At 25.8% G+C, this 24,114-nt stretch overlaps 1 protein-coding gene across 3 annotated transcripts in view; it reads left to right on the forward strand.

The window, feature by feature from the left end:
• The window catches only part of LOC129966580 (putative RNA-binding protein EEED8.10), a 69,354-nt gene that overhangs the window by 37,046 nt on the left and 8,194 nt on the right, over nt 1–24,114 (forward strand). Inside the window, exons 1-19 of one of the 3 annotated variants that reach the window (XM_056081042.1) lie at nt 181–391; nt 2,543–3,018; nt 5,216–5,310; nt 5,460–5,543; nt 7,393–7,471; nt 8,140–8,308; nt 8,411–8,503; nt 9,091–9,204; nt 10,661–10,758; nt 11,228–11,268; nt 11,561–11,636; nt 12,907–12,963; nt 13,994–14,104; nt 15,978–16,026; nt 17,353–17,396; nt 18,217–18,296; nt 18,441–18,543; nt 22,385–22,472; nt 23,443–23,589. In XM_056081042.1, the coding sequence (XP_055937017.1) occupies nt 2,578–3,018; nt 5,216–5,310; nt 5,460–5,543; nt 7,393–7,471; nt 8,140–8,308; nt 8,411–8,503; nt 9,091–9,204; nt 10,661–10,758; nt 11,228–11,268; nt 11,561–11,636; nt 12,907–12,963; nt 13,994–14,104; nt 15,978–16,026; nt 17,353–17,396; nt 18,217–18,296; nt 18,441–18,543; nt 22,385–22,472; nt 23,443–23,589 (1,969 nt within the window). In that variant the 5' untranslated portion in view covers nt 181–391; nt 2,543–2,577. Of the gene's footprint in view, nt 1–180; nt 392–474; nt 722–2,542; nt 3,019–5,215; nt 5,311–5,459; nt 5,544–7,392; nt 7,472–8,139; nt 8,309–8,410; nt 8,504–9,090; nt 9,205–10,660; nt 10,759–11,227; nt 11,269–11,560; nt 11,637–12,906; nt 12,964–13,993; nt 14,105–15,977; nt 16,027–17,352; nt 17,397–18,216; nt 18,297–18,440; nt 18,544–22,384; nt 22,473–23,442; nt 23,590–24,114 lie in introns of those variants that run through there. The other 2 variants (XM_056081043.1, XM_056081044.1) reach the window with 2 other exon arrangements.

The following is a 24,114-nucleotide window of genomic DNA, read 5'->3' on the forward strand; positions in this document are numbered from 1 at the left end:
TAATTATTTGATGATGAAAAAATAGATTAAGTAAGCAAATTTTTCTAAGTTTTTTCTAAAAATTTTATACAGCAAAATCATTTTGAGTAAAAGAAATCCAAAAATTATTTGGAGCTGTAGCCGATTTTGGTGGAGAAGGAAGGAGACATTTAAACATTATATTGACAAATCGATGAAAGTGTTATCGTTTCGTTCTCCGACCGAGGGAAAAATTTTCTGCACCAGTTAATAATTTATATACTACTTGATAACTTCTATGAAACATGCTCATTAAAAATTTGGAAATTTGATGAATACCCGAAATGATCCATACAAATTAACAAAAGATCCAATGATTTAAAAATTTTCTTAAATGTTTTTAAAGATGCAAAAATATATCCTCATTTGATCCGTAAGTTTTATTTGTATCCTATAGCTTTAAAAAGCTTTAAGATTTCCAGAAACTTTAATTCGAATACATATTATAAAGTTGAATTTTCGCCCATTAGATAGGCTATTTCATTTGGAAATTTTAAATGATATAGTAATTTGTATGAATAATTTGTGTTTCTCTAATTTTCGTGAGTTTTGTTGAGTGTTTCTTATTAGAGTTGTTATTAATGTATATTTTGCATTTTGGGGGAAAGGACTGTAAGAATTAAATTTTGGATAGTTGTAGAAGAATCCATTCTTGCTTTTTGTTCTGCAAAGTTGGTTTTTCATGAAGTTTGCATTTGCATCTGTAAGTTACACTTTGGAAGGTGCTCCCCCTCTTTACATATATGTTTGCACTTAGTTAATATACATATATTATTTATTTTAATTCCTAGAGAGTTGTTTACTTTTTTTACAGAAAAACTTTTTTTATGAACTACATAAATATTTACATAATGCATATTATTTTTGCCATAAATGCAGAAACAACAGTCACACTTACTGCACAAATTCATCCTAATTGTGTCTTTCAAATATGTTTTTATTGAATACTTTTTTTAACACTGTGCTGAATGATCTGCCATTGCTGATATATAAAAAACTTTATTTCTTTATAAAAATTTTTTTTACTCCTTCTAATTCATAAACTTTTATGTTACAAAAAAGCTCTTAAATATGTATTTTAAATGATGAAAGTATATTCCAAACAGCTGTTTTATCACTGAAGAAACATGTACAAATAATTGGAATCTGAAATGATAAAGGATCCAACAGGCTGATTACAAATTTTAATACATTGAAAAGTTAATGATTTAGTGTATACAAAGCCATATATAGAAAAATGTTTAAAATTTGTTGTGATTGTTTCTGATTAATTTTATATTTGCATTTACTAATGAATCTTGTTCCAATTTTTTAATCACATTTTTCATGCAATAAAACTTCAGTTTGTTTTGGCATTTATTAAATTAAGACTTTGATTCTATCAATATTTTTTTTTTGAAAAATTATTCTAAATATGACTTTGTTTTCATTTTTTTTTTAACTTTAAGGCATAATATATTATATATTTTTTGTATGATTAATTTTAAACTTTTTAAAGCAGTTTTAAGAAAGAGCCAAAAAATAAATTTTATAAACATTTTATGATTTTTACCTTCAAAGCTATACAAAATTCTTATGAATATGTTTTCATAGCCTGCTTTATAGCTGGTTATTATGGCATTTGAAACCTCATTAATAACTCTGTGAAAGCTTTCCAACTTTATGAAAAATTGATAAATTTCATTCATTTTAGTTGTCACTGATATTAATACTTTGATTATTTAGCAATTAATTCATTCTAAAATATTTATCAGTTGTCCATTAATTTTATTGATTTGTACTTAGTATTATAATAGAAGTTTTGTTATTAATTTTTTAACTAATTAGAAGAACCAGAAAAAAAAATGTTAAAATTGTTTATTTTGAAAAGAATAATTTGCTTAGTTAAATTTAAAATATTTAGCATAATATCATAAATTTTTGTGCTGCAGGATTCGAATGCTGTAGGCAGTTTTTACTTCTTTTATTATAGCTAGTTCAATAAATTCAATGTTAAAATTGCATATTTTGAAAAGAATAATTTGCTTAGTTAATTTTAAAATATTTAGCAGTTAGTTTTAAAATATTTAGTATAATATCATAAATTTTTTGCACTGCCGAATTCGAATGCTGTAAGCAGTTTTTACTTCTTTTATTATAGCTAGTTCAATAAATTCACTGACAAATATAATAATTAAAGAAAATTGTCATTTCTTAATTGGATACCATTCATTCTGTAATACTGTAAATTGTTAGCAAGTTATATTGGAATTTTTAAAAAAGAAATTAGACGATAGATTTCACAGGGTGTAAAAGATTTATTCCCATTATTTTCATGTTGGGACTATTGATATCATTAGCATTTCTGAAAAATGTTATTATGAAGAAATTAGTTATTTCCACCCCCCCCCCCAATCAATGGTATTCTCTAACGTGTGTTTTTTTTTTTTTTTTTGAAGATACAAAGTAATTGTGTCAGAAAAATATAGCTTATATTACATTATTTTACTGAATATTTATATATATATATCTCTCTCTCTCATAGATGTCATGGTTGGTAAATAGAGCGAAGATTGCATCATGTTGGGTTTCCGGTTCAGCTACCTCTATAAATTGCATACAGAATCCTTTATGGGGTTCAATGCGGTTTGTCTTCCAGGCAATCCACCAGGAGCGTTTTACCGCTCAAGTCTCCCGGCCACGCCTGTGTCCACACCTATTCGAGAAAATGGACGGTTTTCTGAGCAAGCCCTGCGAGAAAGGCTCTGCCGTACACCGTCACCAAGGAAGTGCAGGCTGTTTGAGTCCAGGGTGTCAGAACCAGATATTGGATTTAATGTTTTGAACTCTGGGCTTCAGCTGTCCTCCCCTGATGATGACGAAATTGATGAAGAAGCCCCACGAGCTTTTTCGCCTGCAAGACCAAGCCTCCAAAGTCGTTTGGAGAGACTGGAACAAGAGAAAGATTTACCTGCCAATAATCTTAAGAGGAGACTCTTTGTAGGAGGTATTCCAGAAAGGGTGAGAATGATTTTTATTAATTAAATATGATACTCTCACATACCTTTATTAATTAATATGATAATAATACATATTAAAATATTATAAAATATTTTAATGTGCATTTGCATAACTTCAGTTTAAATTTGAATGAATATTTTCTAATTTGTGAAAATATCTTGCATGTTAATAAAAATAATATGTAAATGAAATTTAGATTCTAGATTAATTCATCATTATGATATATTTTAAAAGCCATTACTGAAAATAAAACTAGATAAAATTCAAAATGAACCTTATCTTATAGAAATTGCATCTTACATTATTACCTCTTTTTCTTTCTTTGTTTTCTTTGAATTTGATTTAAGAAATTTTGAACTTTATCTGATTTATTCAAGTTCTTAGTTTCTCATATCAAACAATCTAACTTTAGTTTATAATGCATTTATCATTTGGTTGGTTAAAATGCATTAATACATATTTTCAAAAATTCTTCCTTCTTCTTGACTTATTAATAGGTAGTTTATTTATAACTGTCTTTCATGAAATTTCAAATTCTTGACAGATATTTTTTTATTTGAGCCATGGTGACTTTATGACTGGCTATAGATTTCAGACTCAATCCAGCAAAAGATCTGGTATATATGAAATCCTCCAAACAACTTTCCACTATTATAGCATACAAGTAGGATGTGGAAATGTTGGCTAATATTTAACATCTTTTTTTAATATTGGAAAATCATGAGATCCATACTATACTAACTCTCACAATCTTTCAAAATAACATATAATCCAATTATTAGTCCATCTTATTTTTCTTCTTAGGTTTATTGGAAACACTAAATAGCACGTCCCAACATTATATATGAAACTTTCAGTATTTGTATTTGATTTGTCTCTTTATAAAAGTTTTTAACAAATTATATGTACAGGGTTGCAATGCCACCGGGAAAACACAGGGAATTTAAAAATCGACTGATAAAACAGGGAATTGTAAGTTTCTTCCTTAATCCGAAAATGAAACAATATCATTTGCGATTATGTAATACGGAAACTTGCTCCTTTTCCATGCTGTCCCTTTTTTTTCTGTATAGATCAGTCCAGTTTTGATTCACGAGACAGTTCTTTTTCCATGAGATTCCCAAATTGCAGCTAATGAGTATGCATGAGACATCTGAAACTACATGAAAGAATAGAATACATTTTTCTGCTGGGAACATTCAATCTGCGGAAGCTGCATGGTGCTGTTTAGCCTACCATACTTGAGTTTATTGAATGGTTTGTTTATTATTTGAAAAACTGTCATCTTATTCAAAGTAGATTAGAGAATTTTTTTTAAACAATGAGCTGATCAAAAACCATATTTAATAGAATTAGACGGACAAAAAAATATCAATCCTGATTTTGCTGAATGGGTTCGAGAAGCTTTGCAAAATCTATTTGTTGTATACTGCTTGTTTTGTAAAAAGATAATGAGCCCAAGTAATATGGGAAAACAGGCACTTATTAGTCATGCCAAAAAGAAGAAGTAAAATTGCGTGCCAATTAAAAAAAATCATAATTAATATTAAACTTTGTATCTAAATGAATGTAGATGCCAAGCTCGAAAATGTCGAATTTAATGCTCGAAAATAAAACGATTTCAAACTTTTTAGTTCAAGAATTTGTCTTTTAATTCATTCAGTGATATATTGGAATTATTTTCACTTGTATTCACGAGAAGTCAAATAGCTAAAAAATGTATGTTAGGCCGTACAAAAATGTTGTTTATGTTTTGTTCCACCTAAATCCTTAATTTTGTGTCTTCCAACTAAAGAGAATGAGAGGTAGTATGCCCCCCCCCCTCCCGCTTAATATGTAAATTTTGTCTTTTCTAAATTCGAGATGATAAAGAAAAAATAATTTTTGTTTTGCATGTAAATATAAATTTTCTTTTAATATACTATTATTTTTAATAATGTTAAATTGTCACTTCCTTACCTTGCTTTTTTTTACCTTTTACTGATACTGCATTATAACTAGCACACGAGTGCTATTCATACAGGAAAAACACAATGAATTTCAATTCTAGTTTTGAGTGATAACCCTGATGTAGAAATCTGGATTTTTTTTTAAAATTTGAATGTCTTTTACCCTATATTATGCCATATTGTTTCTAACTACATTGAACTATAATTACATTAATTGTTAGGTAAATATTTTTTCCCTTCTATTTCAGGTCACAAAAAAAGAATTAAAAGAATTCTTTTCAAAATTTGGAAAAATAACAGACTGCTTAATTGTTCAAGATCATATCAAACGCAGATCAAGAGGGTAATTTACGAACTTATTCTAAATGGATTAAGTCTTTGGTTTTAGATTTTTCTGTATTAAAAGATTGACATTTATGTGTTTAGTATGAAGTGATTGCAATTAAATGATAGTTTTTTTTATATGTATTTCAATTTTTTTTTTAAATACAGATATGGTTTTGTGATATTTTCAAACGCACAAGAGGCTGAAAAGGCAAAAAATGCACCATTAGAAGAACTGGAAATGTATGATAGGTAATTATCCTATGTATTTGTTTTTCTGCATCCAGCAAATGCCTGAATAACTTATTTTGACAAACAGATAGACATATACCTTAATTCACATTAAAATTGATGGCAATCTTTGTGAAACATGACATTCTGAAACCGGACTTAACTTGAGAACAAGTTACGAACTAGAGCATATTCCAAATAATATGTAAGTTAATTAATAGCCTTTAAGGTAAAAATATATCTAATGTAATATGAAAAACAGAATTCTAATTTAATATGAAACTGATAATTGGCATTAGCTGTTTACATAGCATTTGCTCATTGGAGATTAGTTGATGTATCCATTGTTGTTTGGGATTTGTATAATATTTTTAAAATAAAGATTATTTTTATTTAAACTGCTATAATATCAAACAATTGTATTGTCTGAATGTTTTTAATGAAAATTTTATGGTTTTAATCAAGTTTGATTAACATAAGCATGCATTTAAGCATCATTAAGTCATTATTATAAAACCAATAAAACGTCAAAAGATGTGTGTTCAAAGAGAAATTTCAAAAATTATGATGGAGTAGTTTGGGGCAGAAAGCAAAATTTTAGTAATTTCTAAATTATGGGATATTAATTTTTGTACTTTAAAATTATGATTCATTTTATCAGTCTTTTTTTTTTTTTTTTTTTTTTTTTTTGTATTGTGAAAAGTTGATAATATTCTTTCTTATGCTTGATATAATACATGTGCAAAATTTTGTTGAATTTGAATAGTTGTTTAGGTGGAGTCATATATACATACTTAACTATAATGACTTTTATTTATATTAAAGAAGGGCTTTAAATAAGGGTCAAGAATAACTTTAATGTGAGCTTTTGTAACATACTATTCCATATAACTCTGCAAAGTGATATGGTTAATATTCTCAGTAGTGAAATAAATTGCAAATAAGGAAATATCTTCTTTCACCACATCTTCTGTAAGAGATTCGGTTAGGTATTAAAATGTATAAGTGTATCAAATTTTTAAAAAACTCTTTGTAGAGTATCATTTTCATGACAAAAAGTTAAATTGCCAGAATAATTGTTATTAAATGAAGACCTTTTCCTCTGGAAGGAAACTTGTTTAATAAAGAAAGCTTAAAATATATTTTTATGTAATAAATATTTCAATTAAGAGTATGATCTATACAAATGATTATTCTGTATTCATAGTAAAGAAGAGAGTTTTACAGACATTTTAGTGGATGCGAGATCAATAACCCCCTAACTTTGATGACAAAAATGGAGGTTCTTCAAAGTACAGGAGTTTTGATGATATCTATATTAAGAAGCGATGTATAGAATCTTTCTAGAAATCTATCCTGTTACAGAAAATAGGTAAATGAAAGTGCACATGAGAATCAGTGAGTTGAGTTGAGCGAATGTTCTCATTAGAGTGTTGAATGCAGAGCAAATTCTGTTGGAGCAGCACTATTGTTACATCTATTTACTAACAATTTGCTGATTTTTAAAAGGGCTGTTTTTATATAGATTTCAGCTGTGTTTTCATATAGAAGAAAGCATTGTCAATCATTAACAAGCTTATTCTATTTCTCACTAGATGGAGTTTCCATAACAGATGTCTTACTTTTGATGAAAATTATATTAACAAGAATATTTTTCATAATATTGCATTTTATAAAGTTTTTACAGTCCAGTTAAATCATTATCTTAGGTTTTTGTTCTATATTTTACACAATGTCTTTTAGAAATCTAGCAATTATTTGGAATTGTGTGTATTTGTTTTATTATTATGAGTTAATTTCATTTTTTTAATGTAAAATGTATGTTGCTAATGTAATTTCTAAAAATATTAACTATTTTATTTTTATTTAGATTTCTTCGAGTTTTTCCTGCTGAAGAGAAGAAATCTGAAAAATTTAAAAGAGATGTCCGAGAAATTTTGTTTCAACAAGTAAGATATTTCTGTAACTTTTATTTTTTAATTACATTCTTCCATTCTTAACTAACATTAAATTCTTGAAAATACTATCAACTTTCGATGATCTTATGACGATTATATTCTTGTGGTTACTATAGAACCAAAGCTATATTGTAATTATATATTTTTGTTTGATGTGAATTAATAGTGTTTTGAAGTTTAAAGAATATATTTAATTATTATCAGCCTATCTGCTTCTGCACTATTTATATTTTAAGTAAATATAGTTATGACTACTGAATATAGAACTTGAATTTATGCATACTGCTGACATTAAAATGATAGAATAAACAATATAGCCCTATTAGTATCATATTAAGGAGAACATTTTGAATTAGAATTATAACTCCATCCAATGCATCAATATAAAGAATTTTTAAAGTAATGTTTTTTAAAGTTCTTATTTAATTGTATAATAAATTCTATTGCTAGATTTCTTAATATTTTTCAGTAAAAATATCTTCTTTGGATGGGAGAATTTGAGAGAAATTATTACCCCCCCCCTTCCTTCCTTTACCAAGGCTTGTTGTATTATATAGTTCAGATTGTCTTTATAAATAGTCTACCAAAGATGAAATGATTGCAATTGTCTAATGTTCAGTTTCATCGAAAATTTATATTGAATGAACTATTTGTTTTAGAATGCTGATCCTGATTTAACTCCAACTTGTGAAGAGGAAACTGATAGCACATCTTCTCTAACTATAACTAAAAGCAGCAGTTTGCAAAACATCAATGAAATGACAGATGACATGTTGTTATTGATATTTTCTTATTTGGGTATTAGAGACAGAATTAGATTAGAATTTGGTGAGTAAATTAAATGCATTTTCTAAATCTATTTTAGTTTCAATTATATTTTCAAATGTCATTTTTTTCCTTTACTATATTTTTACAAACAATATTTTTCAGTTTGTAGAAAGTGGAGGAAGTTGGCATTAGAATTATGGCGTTGCCAAACGAATTTAAATCTTCAAAATGTGTTCTGCATCTGGGAAGGAAGACGTAAGTTTTATTTAAATTTTAATTGTTACCCTAATATCAATTATACATTTTTATGCTTTAAATATACTTCTTGAATTTAAAATATTTTATCTCTTTTCTGCCATGAAAGCTCTTATCCAAAATAATTTACTAAATCATCCAATGTAGCTTGTTTTCTCTTATTTAATACTAATTCCTAATTCAAAATTTTAAATAGTAGTTAATTTTTATCATCATTGAAGTTGATGCTGAAAATGAATCTGTTCAGTATATTTAGCTTTTCAATTTTATTTGTGTAAATAATAGTGTCAGATATAAAATAAGTAATATTTTGGGGCAGTTTTTTTCCCCTGTAAGTTAAAAAAAAAAAGTCCATCTAGTTTTTATTCTGGTTTATAACCATTCTTAGTTTGATTTTGAAATGTCATGGCACTATTAAAACTGGCATAAGTGCTGATTAAATCCTTTTACATACAAATAACAAATAAGATCTTATGTTTTTTTTTAATTGGGAGATCTGATCAATGTCACATTTAAAAACCCTTTCCTTTATATTTTAATTAAAAAAAACATGACCTGTATATTTTAACATTTTTTTTTTATTGCAGCACTTACAAATAGAATCTTATTATCTTTGTTGAAAAAGTGTGCTGGCAATTTAAAAAGGCTTGATCTTTCCACTGCTTCTCACACTTTGGACTACAAAGCTGTTGAAATAATAGGTATTTATTTTATTTGTTAGGTATTTTATTATATTTATTATATAAAAGATATTGTTCTAGATAAATCTAAGTGAAATGTTATTGCAGTTTTAAAATATAATACATGCTAAAATCATATAAATATTTTAAGTTTTTGTTGTTTGTATGTTTTAATACTGAACATTTTTTGCAAAGATAAATGACCAGCATATTTTTTTATATTTCCATTTAATAGACATCTGAATTTCTTATGAATGATTTGACTTTTTAGTATTGTTTAATTATGGCTCTTTAGTCTTTAGTTATTAATCAAGGTAGTTTGTTTTTGATATATCATTAAGTTGATCATTGAAATAGTGTAAATCATTATTAGTATACAAAATGTTTAATATGTATAATGTCAAATGTAAAACAATAGAAAAAAATATTTAAATATGTGCTTAAAGATTTAAAAAAAATGAGTTTGCTAATAATATGATTTTTTAACTAGACAGTTATTTAGAATGGTTGGTCTGATGGGTGGAGGAGGCTACAGGCAGGTCTTAGCTTGTTGTCAAATAAATAAATTTGTAAAATATAGTTTCTGTGAATTACAATGGCTATATTAAAAGATTAATATTTATATGTTTAGTATGAAGTGATTGGAATTAAATTATAGTTCTTTGATATGTATTTCAATTTTTTTTTAAATACAGAAATGTTTTTGTGTTATTTTCAATCGCACAAGTGTTATAATGTATGTTTGCATTCAATTATTAAAAACATTACTGTTTAGATTAAAGTATGATTAATTACATATTTATTATAAGTATGATGAATTACATCATACTTATTTACATATTACATATTTGTCAAGTCGGCAAATTCTGTTTGATTCAAGAGTGTTTGTTTGAATTTTATTTATAATTTATCGTAATAATGAATCACTTTTATTTGCAATTGCAAAAATGATTATTCAATAATTAAGCTGGTTTTTAAAAAATTTTATTTTTTAATTTTTTTAAGGTATGCACATTAAAAAATAAATAAAAATGTGTATAAAGTTGCTAAGATAAAAAAAAAAAGAACTAAAATGCATCATTAACATGCTGATTAAATTTTTAAAAAATTACTGAATTATAAAACTAAATTGACTAGTTATTAAAAGAGAAGTTTCATAATAAGCACAGGAATATAAAATTCTTAAATCTGTCACCACTAATAACTAAATGAATTTATTAATTAATATTTTCCAGTAACAGTGTATGTTTAGTAATATATCTTCTCAAAGATTTGCAGCTTCCTGAAGGACTAAATCTTGTAATTCTTCAAAAATATCTTATTGGTAATATCAAACAATACATATACCTAATGAGACTCAGTTGTAAAAAGTATATTATTTATATTATCATAAATATTATACATTTTATGTTGATTGTCCAGTTTTTTTCGTAATTTTGTTTCAAATAAAAGGAAATATTAAAATTACCTTTTACAGCTCAGTGTTGTCCGAACCTGGAACACATTAATTTATCAAGTGTGAAAGTGACCAATGTTTCGCTTCAACAGTTGGCTATTAAATGTCCTAAATTAAAAGTATGTATGAATAATTTTCGTTTGGTTAAACTTCAAAATTATTTATGAAAATTTGGCATTTATCCATGAATGTGCACTGCAAACAGCTTAACATTTCATATTAATTGTTATTGATAAGATTTTAGTTAGTTAATTAGATTTGGCATGCTAGTGGTAGAAAAAAAATCAAAAGGTTCTTAGATTTACAACTAAAAATTAGACCCATTTATTAATAAATGATCTCTCTTTTTCTTTCTTTTCTTGAATGTATCTTATTAACAAGACATGCGAGTATAAATTTTTATCATTTTAATAAAAATGTTATAACCAAGATTTATAAAATTTATTATAATTTTTCTATATTTTGGCATTATTTTTTTGTATATGTTATAATCATTTATATATTACATTTAGTTATGCATTCATTTATGTAATAAATATACATGCTTTTCAACATTAAACTGAAATATGATTTTCTTTCCAATTATAGCATGTTATTTTACAAAGGTGCTTCGAAGTGGGAGAAAAAGGGTTAGTAAAAATGTCTTTTATTTATCACATAGAAAACTTTGCTGTTGAATGTTATTTAAATTATTCATAATTTTTAACTTGACTATTAATATTTACTTATAAAAATTATTTCATTGTATAATTAAATGCAAATTTTCAAAATATATTTGTAAGTTTTATCATAATGTGAAGATTAATATTAGTAAAATTTAATATTAGGCCAAATACAGACTTAATTTTTATCTATAATATAATAAATATTTCTGAATAATTCAAGTGTTTTATACATTTTTAATGAGTATTTATATTGCAGAATCTGGTGGCTTTTACATTTGTGCAAAAAGCTTGAATGCATTGATTTGACTGGCAATCCTCGAATAACAGGCCAGGTAATTCTTTTTGTTTGCTTATAGTAATGAAAATTCTTTTAGTATTTTATGTATCTCGTATATGAAAAAACACAGGTTCTTTAGCCTTTGATTTTTAATTATGTATATGTCTATCAATAATTTCAATTCGAAAAATACTTGAAATATTTCATTTTATGTTGTTTGCATCAATAAATATATTCTCAAAAAGTTACACAATTTTATTTTTTATATAATCATTTGGTCCTATAAATTGTATTTAGTAAAATATTCTTGGAACTAACATTTTAAATTTTAAAAAAATATCCTACTCTTCTGCAACTAAAACTGATTGACTTATGAAATGTGAAAAGTCATTGTTTTAGATGAATAATTTTGCTGATAAATTTAGGCATCTAAAGATATCATAAAGGATCATTTAACCCCCCCCCCCCCCCCACACACACACACACATCAACAGTGTGCAATTATATTATTATATAATTATGCTTTGATAAATTGTTCCTTAAAATGAATTGCTGTGTTAGACCCCTGTTTAAATTAAATATCTATTACCCAGTCAAATTTAGTACTAAACCATTGGAATTTTTTTAATCATATTTTTAGACAATTTTTTACTAAATATAACCAATGGATCATATAAAAGGTAATATAATCTTAATTTTTCCAAAACTAAATTTATTGACTCAAATAATATAAAATATAACTCTTTGGGCCATTTAAAGTTTTTTTTCCAATTTGCACCATATATTTAATCTGTGGTTTAGAAATTAGCTATTGGACCATGATTAGAGTGTGACACCCTCTACAAACAGAGAGAGAAAGAGAAATGTACATTCCTTGCATATAGTTCTGCAAAATGGGATAATTTGAATTTATCATTTATTTTCATTTTATTTCAGTATTAAAAGTTGAGAAATATTGAAAAGAAAAGGCTTTTTTTTTTTCATCTCTTAGTACTGTTTTTGGATTTTTTTTTATTTTTTATTTATCTGAATTATTACTGATTTCATACATTTATTGAAGCAAACACATTGCATATAATAACAAATGACATCAACTTTGCAATGAGTATTGCTGCATTATTTTTATCTCTATTATTTAGGCAAATAATTGATGAATGATTTTGTTCAGTTACTCCATTTTTTTTTTTTTTATTTCTTAAAAAGCACATCTAAAGACTATTTAATATATTAGCATATTTTATTGTTTAGCTTATTTCTCAAAATCTTAATTTATAAAAATGCATGTTTAATTTATGCTAGATGTATTTTTTTCTCTCAAATTTTAGTGCTTTCACATGGCTGGTCCAAATCTTCACACTTGTGCTCTGACAAAGTGCTCAAGGGTAATGATTTTCTCAAACTTTTTTTTTTATATTCATTTTAATTATTTCATGAAATTCAAAAATATTATCTGTTGAGGCAGTTATCTCATTGTATCTTTAGTTGAAAAATGTTTAGTTCATAGAAATCCTTTATATGTTGATGGACCATTTGCACATACATTCCTTGATTTCATTGACCAAATAAATTGTTGACTTTGTGTTAGTTTTAAAGCTCATTGAGGACATGGAAGTCCCATGACAACAGATTTGGATTGTCTCAGGATTTCTTAAACTTTTGTAGATGAGTTTTGTTCATTATGCATCATCTGGCATGGCCATGCAACAGAATGGTCAAAATTAGAAAATTTACCAGGATGTTTCAAGTTGGTTGCCTTCCTGAATTTCATTAATGTTTCATGATATTGTTGAACATTGATCGTACTTCCATGTCCCAGGAATTCCATGGGGAGACATCTCTTGCAGGGAAAGACGAATGAAAGTATTACCTTGTTGACATTACTGTGGAATGTATTCAACTTTTATGAAGAAGGGTATATGTTCATTTTACTGAAGACTTAGCTGTTTTGATGCAACCTCAAAAGAGTAGCACCTACTTATGCCATTGGTAACAGCTGCAGAAAAGTTGTGTAACACTGAAATATCCTCTGCCTTGTTATTTATTGATGCATTTTAAAATCCCCAAAATAGTAAAGTACTGTATTTCAAAACTTTGTGATTAATACTTTTTTTTCCTTCTATTTCACATACTATAAATTTATAACAAAAGATTAACTCTCCAAATAATCATTTATTTTTATCCTGCAACTTTCAGTTTCTAAAAATAAGCTTTTGAAGTACATAGATGATATATTTCTATGTATCATAGGAACATTAAAATTTCAAAACTATTTTAACTTCTGAATAATAAAATAATGAATGTCAGTTTTGTTACTAGCCTGATCAAAGGAATTATTTCTCAAGAATAATTTAAAGTCTTTTTATGTTCTGTTATCAATCTGAAGTTATAATTTAATCATTTTCTCTATTTCAGTTCAGTCCCATGGGCTTTACAAAATTAGCTACTAGATGTCGAAATTTATCTGCCCTTTATTTAAATGATTGTTTTCAGTTATCTGATAGAGCTCTTGAATTATTATGCCAGGTAAGGTTATCTATTGTTTGATATAAAGAAAATAGGGAGTATGTATTTCTTTCTGCACTTTTATTCAATACACTTTCCTCTCTTTGATTTTTATTTTGCTATTTTTTTCTTTCAGTGTTTTTTTTCTGGCAAATTAAATGATTTTATTTACTAGATTGATATGACTTCAATAATTTTTTAAAATATTTGTAATGTTCTAAATTTGAATTATAATTTAAAGAATGTATTAAACTATGGGATAGCCTATAAAACATTATGTGAACTTTTACTGTTCTGACTTTGAAGTTTAAAGCTATAGAATCATTAATTATTCATGAAGACTAATTATCTGAAAGCATTAATAAAGTCTGTGAATAGAAAATTGAATGTCCATTTGTTTATTTGAACCTTATACAATACCAAATCCCATAACAGATTTATATGAAATTTGGCTCATATGTTTCTTGGGACTTCGGAGGATTAACTATGCAATTAAAAGGTTTCTATGTCTTTCTTAAGGAAAATAAAATGGCAGTTAAAATTTTTGTGTTCTACCATAATTTCCCAGTAAATCACCTCGTCAATATTATTTTTACACTCTCTTAACTCTTTGTGCTCAAAAAAGTAATGAGATGTATTATTATGAGTATAAAGATATATTTTTAGTACTCAGAAGTAATTGTGGATTTTGTTATAATTTCTAAAAACTATTGGGAAAGTTTTTGACGAAATATATGGCTTTTATAGTAATCATTAACCAACAAGAATGTGAAAACGATGCATCTTGCAGAAGGGCAATCAGACTAGACATGGAATGATAAGGATTAAAAATTTTAAAAAAAGAAATCCATAATGACAGCAATTTTAATATCATACCTTTTTTTCTTATTTTTAATTGATTTTTCAAATTTATTTAAAACATAATATTTATCAATTTAATTTTTTTGTTGAAATATTCAACCTGCATCACAGTTTAATATCATTAATCATGCTCACACTTTTGCCAATGATAAATTTAAGTTACTTCCTTTGCTTGACATTAGCTAAATTTTCTGGTGCTGTTTGAAATATTTAACTCATAGAATAATTCTATGGAACAAATTTGACCTAAATTATTTAAATCATCAATTTTCTCAAAAAAAAAAAAATGTTTTTACTAGGCACCATCTCAAATTCTTTAATTATTGAAGTTTTTCAACTTAAATTAGATTTGGTTTCTTGATAACTGGGGGTGATAACCTTTTCTGTTATAAATTTCAGTCAGAACATTTAAAATTAGCAGAAGGAGGGGATAGAATTATCTGAGATAGAGCATTTTTAGTTGCTTTCTACTAGTATTGTTAATCTTTTAAAATTTAATCTCTTAAAAATGCTTTTATCAACCTAGAGACACCATATTTTTCTGAAGGCCAATTATTATAGCTATATTGGGAAATCAAAGAAATCTTCATACATAGACATACACAATATGGTTAATGCTGATAGAAAATATTTTTTGTCTGGATATTGTAATAATGTTTAAATAATACTCTTTTACATTTAGTTAGTAAATTCACCTTTTTTTTTTTTTTTTTTTTTTTTGGAAAATATTTTGAATTTTGCATTCAGGTCTGGAAACTCATAATTATATTCTAAATAAAGGTCATTAAAGGTTTTTTTTTACACACTTATTGTATTGAAGTCTTATTTTTTGTTTGGTATAAAAATGATTAATAAATTGTCAAAAGTTTTACTTTTGTTAAATTTTTATTATGTAGGGAATACATTTCGAATTTAGGGCTGGAAACTAATTCTTATATTCTAAATAAAATGCATCATTAAAGTTTTTAATTAATTGTCAAAAATTTTGCTTCTGTTAAATATTTATTAAGTTTATTGAAATTTATCTTTTCAGAGTCTGAAAAATTTGAAGATTTTGTATGTTGGAGGTATTTTTCCTGATTGTAAGTAAAGTTTTAAGAAAATGCTTTATAAATCTAGAATTCATTTATTAATACAATAAATTTTGCTGTCAAATTTTTAATTTTATAAATGGTTTCATGTTTATTTTGTTTTTCATATATTACCAGATTTTTTTAAAATTCTGATTATTATTAAATCATTTATTTTTTTTATGCCATAATTCATAGAACTATTCCAGTATCAAAACAAAACAAAATAAAAACCTATTGAACGACATTATGCTGATTATGTAATTATGATTACTAAATATTTCATTTTGTTATTTACCATTATTCAAAATGAAGTCATTACTTTGAGTTGGAATTAAAAAATTTTGTAGAATTTGAATTTGAAAAAAATTGTTTTTTTTTTTCATTTGATTTGAATTTAAATATTATGTATTATTTTTAATATTTAATTATTATGATCAACTATGGACTTTCATATATTTCATTCATGTCAATAACTCAAAATCCCCCCTTCCAATTTAGTAATTGTTTTATGCATATTTTATTGACTGATTCATATTTTAAATAATTGGAATTGCCATAATTTGAGAATTTCTCTGAAATCTGTTTAGATTTTTGATGTGTGGATGTTGCATTGTTTAAAGATTGAAATATAGACCAAAGAAATACAAATATGTCTAATAAGATGCATGTTGTATTGTACAAAGTTAGAGTTCAAGGTTTGAGACTCACTTTCATTGAATATTTATTATATACTGATGTATTTTAAGTTCACTGAGTGAAATAATTTAATGTTGGTGAACTTTCGAGTAGAATACTAGTTGTTGTTACTTAATCATAGTTCAAAATTATGAGGTGGTTTAAAATTAACTAAAAATAATATCAAAATAGGATTTTATTTTATACAAACTAAGACACTGAAACTAATATTCTAATTGCATAAATTTACAAATTATAACTATAATTTGAAGCAAAAGCTTATAAAAATGTGAAATTAAGACAATTCAATGTTAATATCTGAAATTTTAAAAAATCTTTTCTGAGTGTTTCTGTCAGCCTTTTATTAAAATAAAGAACTTTTATTATTTTAGACTATGCAAATTTTCTTCAAACATTATAAAAATTGCATTGGCCGCCATCTTTTTGCTGTCTACTGTTAATTTCTGTATTATGACATTTTAATAATTTCGATTTTCCTTTTGAAAGAGTTTATCTTGACTTTCTTCATATTTATTATAAAATTTAAATTATTGTAATATAGCTGTTAGATAAAAAAAAAAATATGGAAAAGCAAATTTAGGTCAACTGAATCTAATCTTTTTAATGATTATTATAAATTTTTTTTTTTTTAATTTTCAGTGACTGCTAGTGGCTTGCATCATATAGGAAGATTATCTAGTCTTGTAAGTGATTTGAAACTGTTTAGAAATTAAAAGCCTGCCCTTAGATTTAAATATTTACATATATTTACTTTTTACATTAATTAGTTAACTAACTGCAGATTTTAATTTCAAAAATTCTTCATGAGATGCATGTCAAGAGAAATTTATGTAAAATGCAGAATTCTCCTGTTCTAAATTTTACAAAATAATGAAGACTTACCTTTTTATATAAAATTAGCAATTCATTGTTGAAAATTTCTAAATAAGAAAATTCTAATAATATTAGGTGGATAAAAAAAATTACATGTATTGATAAATATATTGTAGTTTTATTGGTTGCATAATGGAAATTCTGATAGCAATTTTGTTAAGATTTGACTTTTTAATAATACTCTATATATTTTAATTTATATAATGAATATATACATCAAATTCATTTAAGTAGTTTGGTTTGGTAGGTATGCATTCTGTATGCACTTAACTGATTATTACCTCATTACATATTATATATAATATATGTTCAAATGCATTTTATATCGTATTTTCTTTCATTAAATTCTTTTCCTGAATGTAGTATTTTTTTTAAAAAAAATTTTATTATTTTTTTTATAATTATGTTTTAGTAAAAGAAAAGAAATTACAAAAAAAGTTTTTACTTTTTACTTTAAAGACGTGTCTGGCAGAGCAAAATATATTATCTATTATTTCAGAACTTGGAGTAATAATTATATGAAAAAGTTTAAAGATGTCATTTTCATAAAATGAACTTTTTTTTGTACTTACCATAATGATTTTTTTAAAAAAATATTTATATGAATGCCTTTTATTTGTATGCTTTTAGGAAAATTTGTCCCTTGCTCAGAATCAGCAAGTTGATGATGATGTTGTTTATGCTGTGAGTAGGGGTTGTAAAAAACTGAGGTATGTGTATGCAAAAAAAAACAGCAAAAGTGAAAAAATGTCCAGTTTGTTGACTTTTTAAAAATTTAAAATGTCTGCTTGTATTTTAGCTATTTTTTTTTTTTTGTCACTTAATTATTTATTTATCGTGTATTTTGCTTACAGGTTTTTAGACTTGTCAGGTTGCGATGAGATAAGCGATTATTCTTTGACGTCTCTAGCTACATGCTACAGTTTGAGAACATTGCACATTAGTTATTTAGATAGAGTAAGTCTTCCATTAAATTTCTTGTGTATACTTGATGCAAAGTGAGGCATTTATAAAGGTCCGTATGTATATATATATATATATATATATAAAATGATATTTTAAACTCTTAATTTAATCCAAATTACTTTTTAAAGCTATATCTTAATTTAGCCCGTAGTAATTTCATTCTCTTAGTTCCCAATCCAATTCCACTTTTTCCATCTAATTAATTCAACAGAAGCTTTGTAAAATAGCTGAATCAACTAAAAGCCTGAAAATTCCCACACTATGAGTGAAGGGATAAAATACTGTTGAGTTGACAAATTCTTCTAAGAGATTTCTGTGTTTCCCTTGTTTTTTGATTGACATGCAATGGAAATCCCTATTAAAACATCACAGCATATAAGACAGGGATAATTTGTTTCTCTCTTGTTTTATGCCACTTCTTATCTAATCTGTTGCTGTGAGCGGACGTGCCTTGTCCGCGCCTTCTTGTAAAAAAACATGCCTGCCTGCCTCCAGGGCGAGAGAATAAAACAAAATTTAAAACTTTAATGATTCTTTCTGTCTTCGAAACTGCATTCTACTCCCTTCAAATAAAATAATGCTTATATATATATATATATTAAGCGAGGTGCCTTTTTAAATCCTCATTGTTCACATAATCATCCCATTTTCTATTGTAAAAGCAGTATGTTGAGCATGGCCTGTGTCAATTTAGTGTTTCTTTGTATTGCTTTATTTTAACAATATGCCCAACTCTGTATCCTGATTGATTGTTTCACTGAAAACATTCATATTCGACCATTTGGTGATCAACCATTGTTGATCAAAGTATGAATCATGTTTGGTTGAACTTGCTCACCTGGAACATTGGTTGTGTTTTATTTTTATTAATTCTTTTATTCTTTGCTTGATGCTCATACAGTCGCTACAAGCCAAACTTGGACGCCATAGCAAAAAAACTTGGTCTGCCAAAATATTTTAACTAAAAGGAATCAGAAAAAACATGAAACGGTTTTTTTAATAGTGAATTTATTGCACAGCTAAAAACAAAACCAAATAGTGCCAATTCATAAATTATAATTAAAAATTTAGACATAAAAATAAAATTTGTGAAAAAGTGTTCAGAAGCCAAATTCGGACATCTCACAGTTAAGCACCAAATAATTGGAACCCTGGGTAAAATTTACTACCATCTTTATGGTTAATGTTATAATTGTTCAGAGGAATTTCTTAATTGTGTTATTTTCATTTACTGTGGAATTAAATATTGATTTAATGAAAATATCAAGGCAAAGGAGCCAAATGAGCATTGAGTTATGAAAAGTGGTTATTAAGCATATTGAAGATGGAAAGCATGTGCCAGAAATATCAGAGACCTTCCATAGAAGTCACTCAACGGTTAATAACATCATAAAATGCTTCAAAACCAATAATAAGATGGAAAATAAGCTTAAGACAACCCACAATAAGATTTTAAAAGAAACAGATGATCAATATTTAATCAGAAAAGTAAAAGCAAATCCGTTCCTTAGAATATTAAACCTATTTATTATCACTGAAAAGGAATTAGGAAAAAAATTTAGCCCTTCAACAATAAAAAAAAAAGTGCTCCATAAAGCAGGTCTCAATGGAAGAAAAGTGAGACAAAAGCCTTTCATGAGCAAGTGAAATCATGCTAAATTTTGCAAAATAGGGACTTAAATTCGCAAGGAAGGTGAAAACAAGGAATTTTTCTTTTTGGAAAAATGTCTTATTTACTGATAAAAGCAAATTCGACATTTTTTTATCTGATGGTAAGCCTTACGTCTGGGGAATATCAAAAGAGGAATTTCACACAAAAAATCATTTGAAAGCAATTGTGAAGTATATAGATGGATCAGTAATGACCAGGGGCTCTTTCTCAGTTAATGGCCCAGGAACCCTGCAATTTATTGAAGGGAGAATGGATCAGAGTGTATACCTCAACATTTTAAACAAAAATTAAAAATAATGTCTGCTGAAATTTTCTCTTGGCAACAACTCGCAATTTTATCAGAACAATGATCCAGAAACATAAAGCTTATCGAGTGTGTTCCTGACTTCTATATAATTGTTCTCACCTTATGGACACTCCATCCAAAAGCCATGATATAAATTCCATCAGAAATTTATTGGATGACCTTAAGAAAAAAGTTCGGGAACACACCATTTCCTGTAAAGAATTAAAAAGAGTATTGTTGCAGGAATAAGAAAAGATTGAATTTAATTTTTGTGAAAAATTTGTGCAATCTATTCCTAAAGGTCTTAAAATGATTATAAAAAACAAGGACTTGCATACAAAATAATAATTCATTTAAAACATTAAATAGTTTTCAAAATCTTCTTATCCGTCCGAGATTGGTTTGTGCACTATTTTTTATTTTGTTTTGTTTTTTGGCCATAATTTCTGATTAAAATGAATTAATTTATAATTTTTGTTATTTGTTTTTATAGTTGCAATAAATATACTATTTAAAATTCATTTAAGTATGTTTCTTATCATTTTTAGTTTACAAATTTTGACCGTATTAATATCTTTTCTTTGGTGTCTGAGTTTGGCTTGGAACGATTTCTTTTAGTAAACATATTTTAAATTTCAGATTGAGATGACCACAATACTGAATTTATTTCCTTATTTACTTAATATTTTTGTGTATAGGTATGATTTTTGTGCTATAGAAATCCACTTACTCATCTTCTGTATAAATTCTTCAAAAATAATAATAATATCAACGAATAAAAATTATTACAAATATTGAATTCATTCAATGTAAAAAAATCAAAATTTCTACTAATAATAAAGAATAATGCATGTGCATTTTTAGCTCCATAAGATTGACCTAATGTTGCTAAATTTGGTGCAGATATACTCTAGAGCATGAAAATGTGCACCTCTAAGTGATACTTTTAAGAAATTTAATTAAAAAAATTAAATTTTAATATTTTCAAGTTATTTAGTGCTTCCAAAAATATTACCTCAAACTATATTTTTGCACCATTTTAAATAAAATAAAAAAAATGTCTTTTTAAAGATGCCAATTTAATTATGATGCAAAATTTTTCCTGACTTTTAGCAATTTTTATCCATATCTTTTTTACTGTAGATTTCATTATTGAAGTTCAAATTTTTTTTATTGTTTTGTTAACTATTTAATTCCGTGATTTTCATTCATTGTTGCAATCTGAGAATGAAAGGTTCTGCTTAATATCTGCACAGTTTACTTGAGAAATAAAGTTGCAATATCATGAAATTTTAAAAATTACCCTCATATCTACTTTGGGTTGGTCAGCTTTCTGTACCTTGAATATCATAATGGTAGATTATCTTGAAAGTTACATTTTTAGTAGCACTATGTCATGAGAGTTCATTCGTTTAAGTTGATTCATATAGATAATGAACAGAACAGATATAGAGTTATGAAAATATGCAGTTTTGTTGTGTTTGTTATTTAATAGTTAAAAGTATTTTTGGGGAGAATTATAAACATTAAGTTATGCATAAGCAGTATTCACAGTGAACTGACAGGAATCAAATTGGAAATATTTAGCATGTTAAAAACATTTTAATTCATTCGTTTTTCTCATAAAATTTGAATTGTATTGTTCAGTGTGGTAAAGATTTTCATTTTATGTTCTTTGTTGTGAATTAATATTTCAAACATTATTACTATTGTGACTGAAATCAAAGTAAATAAATTTATCAAAATCTTGGGGATTTGAACTAATTTAAGTGGATTTTAAAATATTATGAAATAATTATTATATCATATGTTAAGTACTTTTTTTCCCCAAAAATTGCCACATTAATTTTTAAATGCTCTATTCTGTGTTTTAGATAACAGATGAAGGATTATCATCTATAGCACGACATGGGTCACTAGAAACAGTGTTACTTAGAGGTTGTCCTAATATTGGTGATCAAGGTATATATAATATTATTATTGATGAATTAACATTACAATTATATTGAAAATTTTATTTGGTGAACATCTATATACATGAAATGCCTAACAGTTAATCTTTTTCATTTGTTTTAAAGATTTTGCAATGGGTATTTCTTTATTATTATTATTTGTAACTCAAGTAATTATTCATGTTTTGTATTCCATAAAGATTTTTGTCACAAAGTCATATTTAAATTCATTAGATTTATCTTTATTTCTCTCCTTTTATCAATGGAGGGTGAAAAATGCATTTAAATTTTTTAATTGTATGTTATTTAATTTGATGAAAACTTAGAAATAGGGTTGAAAAAAAATGATGAAAATTCAAATCCTGTAAATTGAGAAAATTGATGAAATGAAATTTATTCTTAACTAATTTAAAATAAAATAAATTCAACTTTCTGCTCTATAATTTAAATCTTAAATGTAGTTTTTAAATCATAATCTGTATTAAAAATTTGCTAAAAAATTTTAACATCAAATATATATTTTTTTGATGTTAAAAAGTAAAAATTCTGAAAACATTTAATTTCTAATTTTAAAGTTTTCCTACTCGTTTATTATTAAGTTAAAAAAAAATGTTAAGAAGATTTAATTATATCATGAATATTTACCTACCTTCTTAAAATACTACATGTATTTCATACAATGTATGTCAACATATGTTTTATTTTAAAATGATTTCTTAAAATTTAGAATTTTAATAAATTATTTTTACATAGCTGAAAAATATAGTCTGATTTCCTTTTAAAGATTGTGGAACCCTATCAAATTAATCTACATTTATTTTTATTATTAAAATTGATTTTGGTTTATGTATGTGTTATGTTTCTTAGTTGATTTAGAATCATTTTTTTATCATAAAAAATTGTTGAAGATATTTTTAATTTCATAGATTTGAATTTTTTCCATAGTAGTTTTCAAAGTTTTTGGTATATATTTTCAACAGGCCTGTTAACTCTGGTCCTTCTGTCCCCTTATCTTCAACATCTGGATGTAAGTGGATGTCAACATGTCACAAATGTCACAGTCACAGCTTGCTTGGATTCTGTTCAAGCTCGATCATCAGGAAAGAAGCTCACATTAATAGCAGGAGGTGATTTATAAATTAACAGAGTTTTATTTACTGCATGGAGGCATCTGGTTTTAAAACTTGTCTTTTGTAGTTTTAGCTGTTTTTTTTTTGTTTGTTTTTTAATTGAAATTCATTATAGCATTTTTCTCCTTATTAATTTACAGTATTTTTATAAAGAAATTTTTAAAAATGTTTATTAATTTTTCATTTATGTTTTCCAGCCTCTTGAATTTATGGTAATGTTACTTATATTTAGTAAGAAAAGATTTTCTGTTTAATATTTATATGTGGAATCATAACCACTTAATTCAGATATGACTAATAGAATGTATATATTTTTTCATTTTCTCAATGTATTGAAAAAAATATTTTTTACGTAGGAGTAAAAAGAATTAATATTTTTTAGACAATATATTGATGTCTTTGATGCACAATCTTTATGATTTAAAGACAAAAATTATTAATTTGAAGTAAATGAAGAGACCGTCTTAGCTAATTAGATTTAGCTTAATACCTATAACTTATAGTTATTTCTAAATTTCTGAA

Source organism: Argiope bruennichi, chromosome 4 (genome assembly GCF_947563725.1).
Source record: "Argiope bruennichi chromosome 4, qqArgBrue1.1, whole genome shotgun sequence".
Lineage (NCBI taxonomy): Eukaryota > Metazoa > Arthropoda > Arachnida > Araneae > Araneidae > Argiope > Argiope bruennichi.